Source organism: Artemia franciscana, chromosome 9 (genome assembly GCF_032884065.1).
Source record: "Artemia franciscana chromosome 9, ASM3288406v1, whole genome shotgun sequence".
NCBI classification, from domain to species: Eukaryota; Metazoa; Arthropoda; class Branchiopoda; order Anostraca; family Artemiidae; genus Artemia; species Artemia franciscana.
The window spans coordinates 23,137,025-23,148,598 of NC_088871.1; the positions used below are offsets into that span (position 1 = coordinate 23,137,025).

An 11,574-nucleotide genomic window follows, 5' to 3' on the forward strand; every position below is an offset into this window, starting at 1 on the left:
GTCATACTTTAGCGTAAAGAGTGGGGCGTTGAGGAGGAAAAGCCCCTTTCATATGCAGAATAATTTCTGTTCGTTTTAAGTTTTAATGTCGCTCCTTACTTTCAGTTAAAAAAAAAACTTGTTTTTTTATTTAATCACATAAAAATCATAGGTATGAAGCTCTTTAAGATAAAATTAAATGCTAGGATTGACCAAAAAAAAACAACAAAAAACACAAACAAATTATTTTTTACATCGGCCATTATTTAACAAAATTCGAACTTTAACGTAAAGAGCGAGGTATTGACGAGGGGGAACTTCCTCAAATACGTAATATGAGAGGGTTCGCCCCTCGTCAATACCTATCTCTTTATGCTGAAGTTCGAATTCCGTCCCAATTCTTGAATGACCCCTGAATCACAAAGGCCGTTTAATTAGAATAATTAGCTCTTTTGAAACTACTAAAAATACTTTACCATAAAGAATGAGGTATTGACGAGGGAACGAGCCCCCCCACATATGTAATAATTTTTGTTCGTTTTAGGTTTTAATACTACTCCTTACTTCCAGTTGAAAAAACTGGTTTTTTTATTTAATTTCTGATTGTTAAATGCTGGAAAATCCAGCGCCCCCTTCGTGGAAATTTTCTTCCCCGATAAAATCCTCCAAGGAAAGATTCCCCCACGTAAACAAATTTTCCCCACCACAAAATATTACCCCTAAAGATGTCTGTATGCTTACCAATGATCAATGCTATATGTAAGCAAAGGGCTAAGTTCGTAACTTGCAGCCCTTCCCTTGGGGCTTTTTGGGGATTCAGTCGTCCTCAAAGACGTAGTTAATAGATATTTTGACCATTCTGAACAAAATGGCAATCTCAAAATTTTGATGAGGTGACTGTGGGGTAAATTTAGCATGGGAGGGGGCCTAGTCGCCCTCCAATATTTTGGTCACTTAAAAAGGGCACTAGAACTTATAATTTCCGTTCGAATGAGCACTCTTGTGAATTTCTAGGACCACTGGGTCGATCCAATCAGCCCTGAAAAAAAGGACAAATAAACACGCATCCATGATCTTTCTTCTGGCAAATTATACAAAATCCCACATTTTCGCAGATAGGAGGCTGAAACCTATTCAGTTAGGTTCTCTGATGCGCTGAATCTGATGGTGTGATTTTCATTAAGATTCTATGACTGTTCTCAGACACGTAACTTTTAATGGGTAGGACTAAACTTGATAAAATGTATCTATTTATAATCAGCGTAAAAATACAATTCTTTTGATTTATCTATTGGTATCAAATTTCTGTCTTTTTGAGTCTCGGTTACTATTGAGCCGGGTGGCTCCTTACTTGGAGTTCGTTACCACGAACTGTTTGATTCTAAGGAGGAGTTGAACGGTATCTCTAGCTTCCGTTAAAAGTATTTATTGTAGATAACGTTGTACTGAGAAAACTAAGTTTAAAGATGCTAAGCTGAAAAACAATAGCCAATTTTCTGTATCGCCGTGTGAGGAGGTAGGTGGGGCACAAAAAGCTGAGCTGTAAACTATGAATGTAATTTCACGCCTGAGGTGAGTAATGCAAAAGCCAATTAGTGCTAATTTTGTTGAACTTGGATTTGACCTTGTTAATCATGAAACGTCTGACCGAAATTTGCAATCCGTTTCACCGTGTCTTATTTGGTTGTCAACATAATTGACTGTTTCTATTATTTTTTTCAAAATTATTTTTATCTACTTTTTTCCAAGACAGAAATGATTGGAAGTCAAAGCTTTTAGGTGCCATTTTTTTCTTTTTGTTCTATATCAAGTGTCTAAATAAAAAGCTGTTGTTGCGCAAAAAACTGTTCGATAATAAGAATCTTCTACTACTATTATGACTATCACTACAACTATGACTGCAAATACTACTGCTACTGTTACTATTACTACAACCACAGCTACTACACTACTACTGCTACTACTACTACCACTATTGCTACTGCTACTACTATTACTACTACTGCTGCTACTACTGCAACTATTACCAATAACTCATTGCAGCATCAAGCCGCCTTAGGCTACCACAGCTGCGTACATTCCTCCAAACCCGATCTGTTAAAAGCTTCACTCTTTATCCTCTCTCATTGAGGTCTAGTTATCTTCTTTATGGCCTCTTCCCAGCTCAGTTGGAGACAACCCCCTGCTTTTTTGGCCCCAAATTGAAGGCCGAAACACACAATCTTTGGCAATCTGTCATTTTCTATTCGTAAAAATGCTCTAGCCGTCTTAGTCTTTCTTTTATTGTAGCCCTAGGAAGTGACATCGAGTCAAATTTCTTGTACGGCTTATTGTTTAATATGCGGTCAGTCAATCGAGTACCTAAGACTTTTATTTAGATAATTCCTCTTGAAGTAAGAATCGAAAAAGCGAAAACGCTGTCTTCAATTTTTTCTACTTTCTTTTAATATTTATTGTGCATAACATACAGTTTTCTGAGCTCTCGCCGCCGACTTTTCTATGATACTTTTCTTGAATGAGTGCATTTATGTATGTGTTTACAGAATTAAACCCAAAATCAGAATGTATAACTGTTAATTCTATGGCTTGTAAAGCGTTAACGACTTAAGGTAAATCGTCCAACTCCTTTCCATATAATATTTTATGCTGAATGACTGATTTTTACATAGTTCTTTTTACTTGAGAAAATATAGAAGCTTTGATTTCGAAGGAAAAATCACTTTTGAATAACTTTTACAAAACGAAATCGCTCTATCTCTGAGTTGTCTTCCTCAAGGCCAGACTAGGAAAAATGCTCTATTGTAGAACTAGCAAATTTTGACTGCATATTTTTTGCATATAACGCATTTTGTCTTTAGGTTGAAGCCTTCTTCTCAAAAGCAGATGTCGGTCACGGACACAGATTACTGGATCAGAGCTTAGAAACAATTCGGAACAACATTTTCTGGCTTGAGAAATCTGAAGATTTACTGGGAAATTGGATTAAGAGTAACACAATGTGTTGAAAAGCTAACTAATGTACTTTCTAATCAGCTTTGATAAGAAAATTAAACATAGGAATCAAGTCACTCGTAAATTAAAACCGGTAATAAAAATCAAAATTATTTTATCACAAAATACAAGCCATTCTGTATCACCCTCAGAAAAATTGGAACGTCGTTGGAAACATAGTAGGTCAAAAAACGTCTGAAAAAATAATACATATTTCATGTAATTAGGAATCATATTGACTCAACATTGTTGAGATTGAACAGCACCTGAAAAAATTGCAAGTTGTTGATATTGCTTTATTTTCATAATAATTATAACCTTTTGATACACCTGCTGTTCAAGAGTTTCGGCTTCTACTTTTTTTTGCAAACTTTTACTCCTATTTTAACTTTTTTGTCGTAGTTACATATTTTTCTACGCTCTAGTTAGATTATCCTTATTTAATATAAAATCCTTGAATTCCCTTCGTATAATCATTAATATTCGTCGGTGTAAAGCTGTAATTGCATTATGTATTACTCTACATCCATATCGTCCGTCCTGTATATTATAATATTTATTAAACATTTAATGTTTTGTAACCGAACGTCTTGTCCAATGCATCTTAGGATACAATTTTTGTATGTTGGATAAATAACGTTAAATAAACTTTGTACTATTTTTTGTGTTTATGTGTCTTTTTTCACTTTGACAGGGTTATATCCGTAATTTACTCAACGTAATGTATACGTAATTATACGTAATTTATTCAACACTTGTGATTCATTGCTCCGATAATATTGTCAATTCTTGAATAAGATAAATAACCTTATTATCGCCCATAATGCTCTATTGCTTTTTTGTTGGATGTCTATTTTCTGAGAAATAAACTGTGTACATAGAAAAGGGGTAGATTTTTTTAGAGCCTATAACAAGAGAGAGAAGAACCTATAACAAGAGGCCTATAGAGAGCCACAATAAGGCTTCAATGTATTATTATTCTTCTTTTTTTGCAGAGCCACTTCGTATGAAAGGTGTGATCGTATAAACTTTGAAGGGAGCTCATTCGATTGGAGATTGAAAGCTCTAGCACCCTTCTTTTAGAGGAAAAAATGATCGGGGCAACCAACCCCCCTTCCAAGCCCTTTTTGCCCCAAATAAATCCGATCAAAATTTTGAAATAACCATGTTGTTCAAAATAGTACAAAGTTCAATAAATATGCCTCCAGGGTGGTCACAACACCCCGTAACTAACCGGGTAAGGGCTGTAAACTCTGAAAATTCCTGTTGTTAACGTATAAGGTTTTTTTTATTGGATTAACCAAAAAACTTTTTCAAAAAATAAGTTTTTCAAAGAAAACTAAAGAGCTCCATTAAACGAAAAATGAGCAAAAATTGAAATTGAATTATCTTCCAAGCGTAAAACTACCACAAATAAGCATCGATAAATAATTAAAACCCAAAACGATCACAAATTACTATAAATAACCGAGTCAAACTCAAAACGAGCAGAGATTAAAATGAGTAGGGCTCAAAGCCCCTATACCTTCCAAAGGCCAGAATTTCATTTCCACTTTACTGACAAAAATACAAATGGATGTGCATTAAAAATCTGGACACAAATAGTTGTGTTTAATTTAGTTTTATACCTCTTTTAGTTGAATTAAAAAATTAAACTTAATACCATTCGCAAAAAAATCTATGTTCTTTGACAGATTGGATACACTTACACTCTTTTGATTTAGTACACTCTTTGATTTACACTCTTTAGAGCAGAAGTAGTAATAGAAGTAGCCTCGAAAGTTTGACCATATATAGAGTGACTTTTGATTCAGTCTTAAGGCAACATTTAGTTTTTAAAACATAATGGGCAAATTGTATAACTGCGGGGGGTTGACCTACGCAATAGCCCAGAGATATAGTTACAAGACCGTTCAGGTATGCTGAACAATCTTAAATTTTGATTGAAAGTGTTTGGGAAATTATGAGCTAAAGAGGAGGGTAGATTGTCCTTCGATCACTTTTGACTCTTAAAAAGTGGATTAGAACTTTGAATTTCCAATCAAACTAGCGTCTTCAAAATATCAATGATATTACTAGATTTGATAGAGCAGCGCTGCCTATGATATTGCTTATATGTCCTTTAATACTTGCAAACGTATAGTTTTTTCATTTAATCGAAACGCCCCCTAAACGTTTCAACTTAATACCCTTAGTTTCAATAGGTATAGCAATCGTAGGAGCAGTATCAAAAGTATACACATAGTGTCTGCCGGCTAGTTAAAAATCCGTCAAAACTTACCCTGAGAGGTCTAACTTAATAACGTAAGCCGTTATTGTGATATTTTTTGTCACCCTTTTGACAATCTACGTGATCATACTTCGTTTTGATTTAGTTCATCATCTGCCACAATAATCTCTGTATGCTTCACCTTAATGCCTTTAGCTTGTGTAGTAGCAAAAGTTGTATCAGCAGCAGTAGCATTAGTAGCAGTATGCCCATGGCACCTTTTTTTTCAACATCCCCTTCAACACAGGTTGAAATTTTCGACTTAATACAATCAACCAGTCCTGAAACATGCATATATTATTTTTTTATCAGTTGTTCTTTCCTTTTAAGTATTCTCCAAAAGCTCCAACTTATTACCTGATTCGATTCTTTAGATACGCCCTTTTGACAATCTGCATGCGCTGTGTATTTTGATTTAGTTCAAACTCCCCTTCAATATTCTGTTAAATTTTCACCTTCATACGGGTAGCCTTAATTGTACTAGTATCATAATAGTATCGATAGTAGTAAGAAAAGTAGTAGCAGTAATAGCGTATTATCAGTAGTAGTAACAGTAGTAGCAGCATGATTAATAGCAGTAGCAGCAGGTACATTTTGCCTTTTGGTCTGCTCAACATCCCACTCATCCTCTCAAATATCAAACGAGACACATCTGAATTTTATGCGTCCACCCATTCCATAAAAACCTCATTTGCCCTTAGGGCGTAGCTCAAAGCCCTTGCCTCGGGGCTCTGGTGGATTGTGCCTACCCTGGGGGAATGGTTATATGTTCTTTGGAAGATTTTAAACAGAATTTCCATTGCAAAATTCCAATCAGATGTATTTGGTGAAAAGAGGAGCAGTTCGGGGGGGGGGGGAGTGGTTCGTCTCAATCACTTTTGACTTTTAAAGGGAACTAAAACTTCTAATTTCAGCCAAATGAGCCACCTCTAAAGTTTAGAAAACCATCTTTTCCATAAGAACCTTGAATGCCAAAGCATAGCTTACATTCTTGCCCTCAGGCTCCAGTGGTTTGCATCAACCCCAAAAAACATATTACATGATTTTTTGACTATTTTAAACAAAAGGACTACTTCAAAGTTTCTGTTGGATTCATTTCAGGAAAACATGACTTGTGTTTGTCTATATGGAGTGGGGGTAGCTGCACTTTGACTCTTAAAAAGGACACTAGAAATTATTATTGCCAATCCAATTTGTCCCCTCCAAAGCATATACGACCACCCTTTCTATAAGAACCTTATGTGCCCCAGGGCATAACTTACAGCCCTTGCCCTGAGAGCTGTAGGGAGGGGGGGGGGGGTATATTTCTCACAGATATAATTTCTGGACTCTTCAAATACGATGAACAAAATTGCTATCTCCAAATTTTGATTGGAAGTGTTAAGCGATGAGAGGTGAATGTGATGAGAAGTGAAGTGAGTGATGAAAAGTGTTAAATGATGAGCGTGGAGGGGGGTGAGGGCTGTTAGCTCTACAATCAATTTGAATCTTAAAAAGGGCACCATAACTCCCAATTTCAAACCAAATGAGCACCGTCTGAAATTTATACGACCGCCCATTCCATAAAAACCTTAAATGCCCCCGCGGCATAACTTTCAGCCCTTGTACCCGGGCTCTGGTGGTTTGCATCAATCCCATAAGCCTTGTTATATGATCTTTAAACGACTTTTAATAAAATAACTATCTCAAAATTCCAATTGGATGCATTTTGGTAAAAAATGACGTGCGGTGGGGATGGGGGGGGGGTGGGGGTGGTAGCTGCCCTCTGATCACTTTGACTCTTAAAAGAGGCACTAAAAATTCTGATTACTAATGAGTCCCCTCCGAAGTGCGTACAACCACCCTTTCTATAAATACCTTATATATTCCCAGGGCATAACTTATGACCCTCTTGCCCTGAGAGCTGTGGGCGTTGGGGTTTCTTCCTCTGAAACATAATTTCCAGACCTTTCCACTACAATGAATGAAATTGCTATCTCCTAGTTTTGATTGGATATTTTTGGGGAAATGACGAGCAGGGGGGGGGGAGCTGGTTGCTCTTAAATCACTTTTGACTCTCAAAAGGGGCACTGTAACTTCTAATTTCAAATCAAATGCTCCCCATCTAAAGTTTATAGGACCACGCATTCCATGAAAACCTTATACGCCCTAAGGGCATGACTTACAACCGCATCCTCAGAGCACTTGTGGGTTGTGTCGATCCTGGAGGCATTGGTGTCTGTTCTTTGGAATATTTTGAGCAAAATTGTTATCTCACAGTTTCAACCAGATTCATTTGGTGAAAAGAAGGGCAGCTGTGGGACTAGCTGCTCCCCATCACTCTCGCCTCTTGAAAGGGAACTAGAACTTCCAATTTTCAACCAAATGAGCCTCCTCTAAAGTTTTTACAACCATCCCTTCTATAAAAACCTTAAATGCCCCAGGGCATAACTTACAACCCTTGCCCCAGGCCTTAGGGGTTGGTTTCAACCCTTAAAGCCTTGTTATTGATATTTGGACTATTTCAAATAAAATGGTTATCTAAAAATTTCGTGTGGGGAGCCATTTGCCCTCCGATCACTTTCGACTATTAAAAAGGCCACTAGTCCTCTAAATTTCCGATCGAATGAGCCCTTTTGGAAGTTTCTGTGATTATGCTTTCTATAGAAACCTTATATGCCCACAGGGCATAACTTGAAACCCTCGCCCAGAGAGTTGTAAGGTGGCGGGGGTGTCATCCCCAAAGAGATGGTCTCCGGACCTTTCAAGTTCGTTGAACGAAATGGCTGTCTTAAAATTTTGATCAGAATTGTTTGGGGAAATGATTGTCAAAATGGTGTGTCTGCAAAATCTCTGGAATAAGTAAGTGTTTTAAGTTGAAACTTTCAGATAACATTGAGAGGGATTTACACCCAGCTTGTTAAAATGAAATGTACAATATCTCAGGAACAGTTAAGGGTATTAAATTGAAACTATCAGAGAATTCTGAAGGGGTGTTGAACTCAATTAAAAGACACTACATGCATCCTGATTGTCAGAAGGACATCTACAATATCTCAGGAACCAATAATGGTATATAGTTAAAACTTACAGTGATGTTGACGTAAATCAAGTTATGCTAATTAAAGCTATTAAATTAGAATGGAATGCTTTAATACAAAAGCTGAGACATGAAAAAATGGATAAATATTTATTATATTAACCAATTCCAAAACTTTGGCTATGAAAAACGAATAGAGATTAATAAATAAAAAACCTTCAGACAAAGAAGTTTTTCAAAGAAAAGTAAAGAGCCATATTAAACTTAATACTAGGAGAAATAAAGTCCTATAATAGTTCCAACTTAAAACGACCAGAAATTACTACCAAAGAATACATAGATTTAAAAACGGATAGAAATTAAAGTAAATTATCATATCAAAGATAAAGACAACAGGTAGAGACAATGACGAATAAATAAATCATAAAACAAGCAAAAATTAAACTGAATATTTAAGTCAAAATTAAGACGAACAAAAATTGCTACAAACAGGAATTTGGCTACAACTTTTTCCCCCTCCCATAACTGTAAAATTTTTAAAACGTGTTGCGTCATTTGCGCTTTACTGAAAACAAACTATATTACAAGTATTTTCTTTCATGTTTATGATATTGAAAAAATTACAGCCTAATAAAACCTTGAGTTACTGAGTTTACATACTCAGTTTACTGAATATGTTTTTGATTTTACTTACATTACTTACCCCTTTTCGGGCTAAACAAAAATTTTACCCCGAAAAGGGTAAATTGCTGTCGAGCGAAAATTATTAGAATATCACATGCTACATCATTTATTCTGAAACATACAAGAAATCCCGTAAAAGGAAGAGCTATTATATAAAATATGTATACAGAATTGATAAAGGTTATATATATATATATATATATATATATATATATATATATATATATATATAGGCATGTATTTTGGGGGTGATACCTGACACGGGGATGCCATGGATATTCTGTGGTAGCCACAACACTTGACTGGGTAGAGAATTTAATGTGGCGAAACCCTATAGGCAAGTGTATTCTCCTGATGAGCCCTTGTGTTGGGTTGTCGCCTCTGAATTATTTGTCTTTATTGTTTCTATTGTTTGGTAAATGACGACTTATACTTATTGACGACATGACTGCCTGTCCACGGATTATTCTTTATGGTTGATTGTGTATGGCTATGCTGTTTGACCTATGTGATTGTATGGATGAGTAGGGTTAAGGCCTCATTCAAGTGCTGGTTTATATTAGTCACTAATTTAGGAAAACAGTCTTCCTTTTCTCCTTCTGTCTCTTTCATGTGTTTTTTTTTTTTTTTTTTTTTTTTTTTTTTTTTTTTTTTTTTTTTTTTTTTTTTGTGTGTGTTTTCGTGCTGTTGCATTGGTGATTTCTCTTTTCATGATATATATATATATATATATATATATATATATATATATATATATATATATATATATATATATATATATATATTATTGCGCTCTTGCTATTTGGGGAAGCTGGAATGTCAGTTTTCTTTTACTGGGAGAGTGGGTCTCCCCTTGTAAATTTTCTTCTTTTCGTGACGCGCCCTTTCGATTCGATGAGGGCATTTAACGCGTAGAATCCCCTCGATAGCCCTGAGGTCTCTGCGGTTCTATCTATGTGTCAAGCAAAATTTAAGCCAATCGAAAAAAATAGGTTTTTGCACGTTTTGCAAGGTTACCAAACGATGAAACCAGTTATTTTTTTTACAAGGCCTGCTTTGCCCAACCTACATGACCTATAAGTTTCAAGCCGATATTAAACTACAAACGTTTTGGCCTATTTCTGACGTCACGAGGCTATGATTTTTTTTATATTATTTTTAACAATATTTCTTGTTTTCATTGAAGGCTTCATGTTTATGTTTGCATTTCCTCAAACTTTCATGCGGGCCAAGGAAAAAAAATGAGATTTTATTTCGTCCTAAGTTGATAAAACCAAATCTTTATTCATTTTTTGTTCAATTCATATAGGTCTTTCTTTCCCAGTTTACAAGTTTTCTGATTTTCCAGTGAATCTGAAAAATTTCTTCAGTGAGATCTCCTAGTCCCTGCCATGTATAATGTATAGGATAAGTAAAGAATGCCTCCCCGATTATTGCAGAAATATTTTTACTTTAGAGTAAAAATTGCATTCAGTTAAATAACAGAGTGGTGAAACCCTTCATTAGAAATGAGGGGTCTTAGCCAAAGGGACTTGGGAGACATGACTTAGGAGATTCCTTGGAGCAAGTGTCGAGCGAGTTAAAAACTGCAGGGTGTTTCAGGTTAGTTTTTATATAAATTAGTCTAAATTGATAATACCTTCTTTTATTAATTATTTTTCATTAGTCCGTTTGTTGCAATGCATCAATGCCTTTTTTTAAAATCACAACATATACTTACTTGCACAAAGGCAGAAAATCGGGGTGGGGGGGCATTCCCCACAAGCATTATTTTCCCCCTAAATCCTCCTCGAAAAATATAAAAATCACTTCCTAAAAAATGATTTTGGTATTTCAGACTCCTCTAGGAGCTTTGAGGGGTGATTCTTATCAGGAGGGATTTTCAATTTCCAAGTATTTTTTAAGCAGAAGGTAAACTTAAGCGTAAGTGCCAAGGGCAGTTGGTGTGGGAGATCCCCTCTATGAACGGCAGTATGTGTCAATGGTAACCAATGTATACAATACTCTGAAAAATGTGATTTTCTTAGAATAGATATATTAAAAGACTTCTTTTTACGATATGAACAAAATTCATTAAATTCATAATTGACTATAAAAGGCAACAAGCCTGAGTAAATTTACGTAATTTTAGGAAAAAGGGAGGAATATCCACCTAAAAATGGTGACCTTGAGGAAAATTGTACCATCATATTCATCATGTCCAAACACCCTTTAGCAAGGGTCTCAAGTTCCTTTATGTAAAAACACGAAATTTTGTTGTTGTTTTTTTTTTTTCAAGAGATTTGATAACGGTTGCATTTTTCTTTGTTTATTACTGTTTCTTTTCCCTGTGGTGATCACATCGAAGTTTCTAAAGATGCCTAACTCGAACCTCCATTAAAAGCTATAGTATTCTTTTTTTTGCTTTTTTCTTCAAGTAATAAAAAAAAAAAATCGTGCCGCGCCGGAGTGCTTCAACCATTTTGTGCATCAAACCAGAATTTTGAGTCCGTTCAGCATCAAATTGCTATGGAGAGAGCTCTGATTTGGTTTCAGTTTGTTCTTCCATTTGGTAAATCTGAGCGTGCCCCGGACTCACCCATTAAAGAATTTGATATTGCGAGAAGGTCCTTTAATTGATTTGTCACAAAAT

The 11,574-nt window shown here is 35.6% G+C and overlaps 1 protein-coding gene across 3 annotated transcripts in view; it reads left to right on the forward strand.

Moving 5' to 3' along the window:
* The window catches only part of LOC136031158 (glutamyl aminopeptidase-like), a 61,288-nt gene extending 57,649 nt beyond the window's left edge, over positions 1-3,639 (forward strand). For 2 of the 3 annotated variants that reach the window (XM_065710492.1, XM_065710490.1), the window contains exon 17: positions 2,838-3,639. In XM_065710492.1, coding sequence (XP_065566564.1) covers positions 2,838-2,984 — 147 coding nt within the window. In that variant the 3' untranslated portion in view covers positions 2,985-3,639. The remainder of the gene's footprint in view (positions 1-2,837) is intronic. The other variant, XM_065710491.1, reaches the window with a different exon arrangement.
* The last annotated feature ends 7,935 nt before the right edge of the window (positions 3,640-11,574 follow it).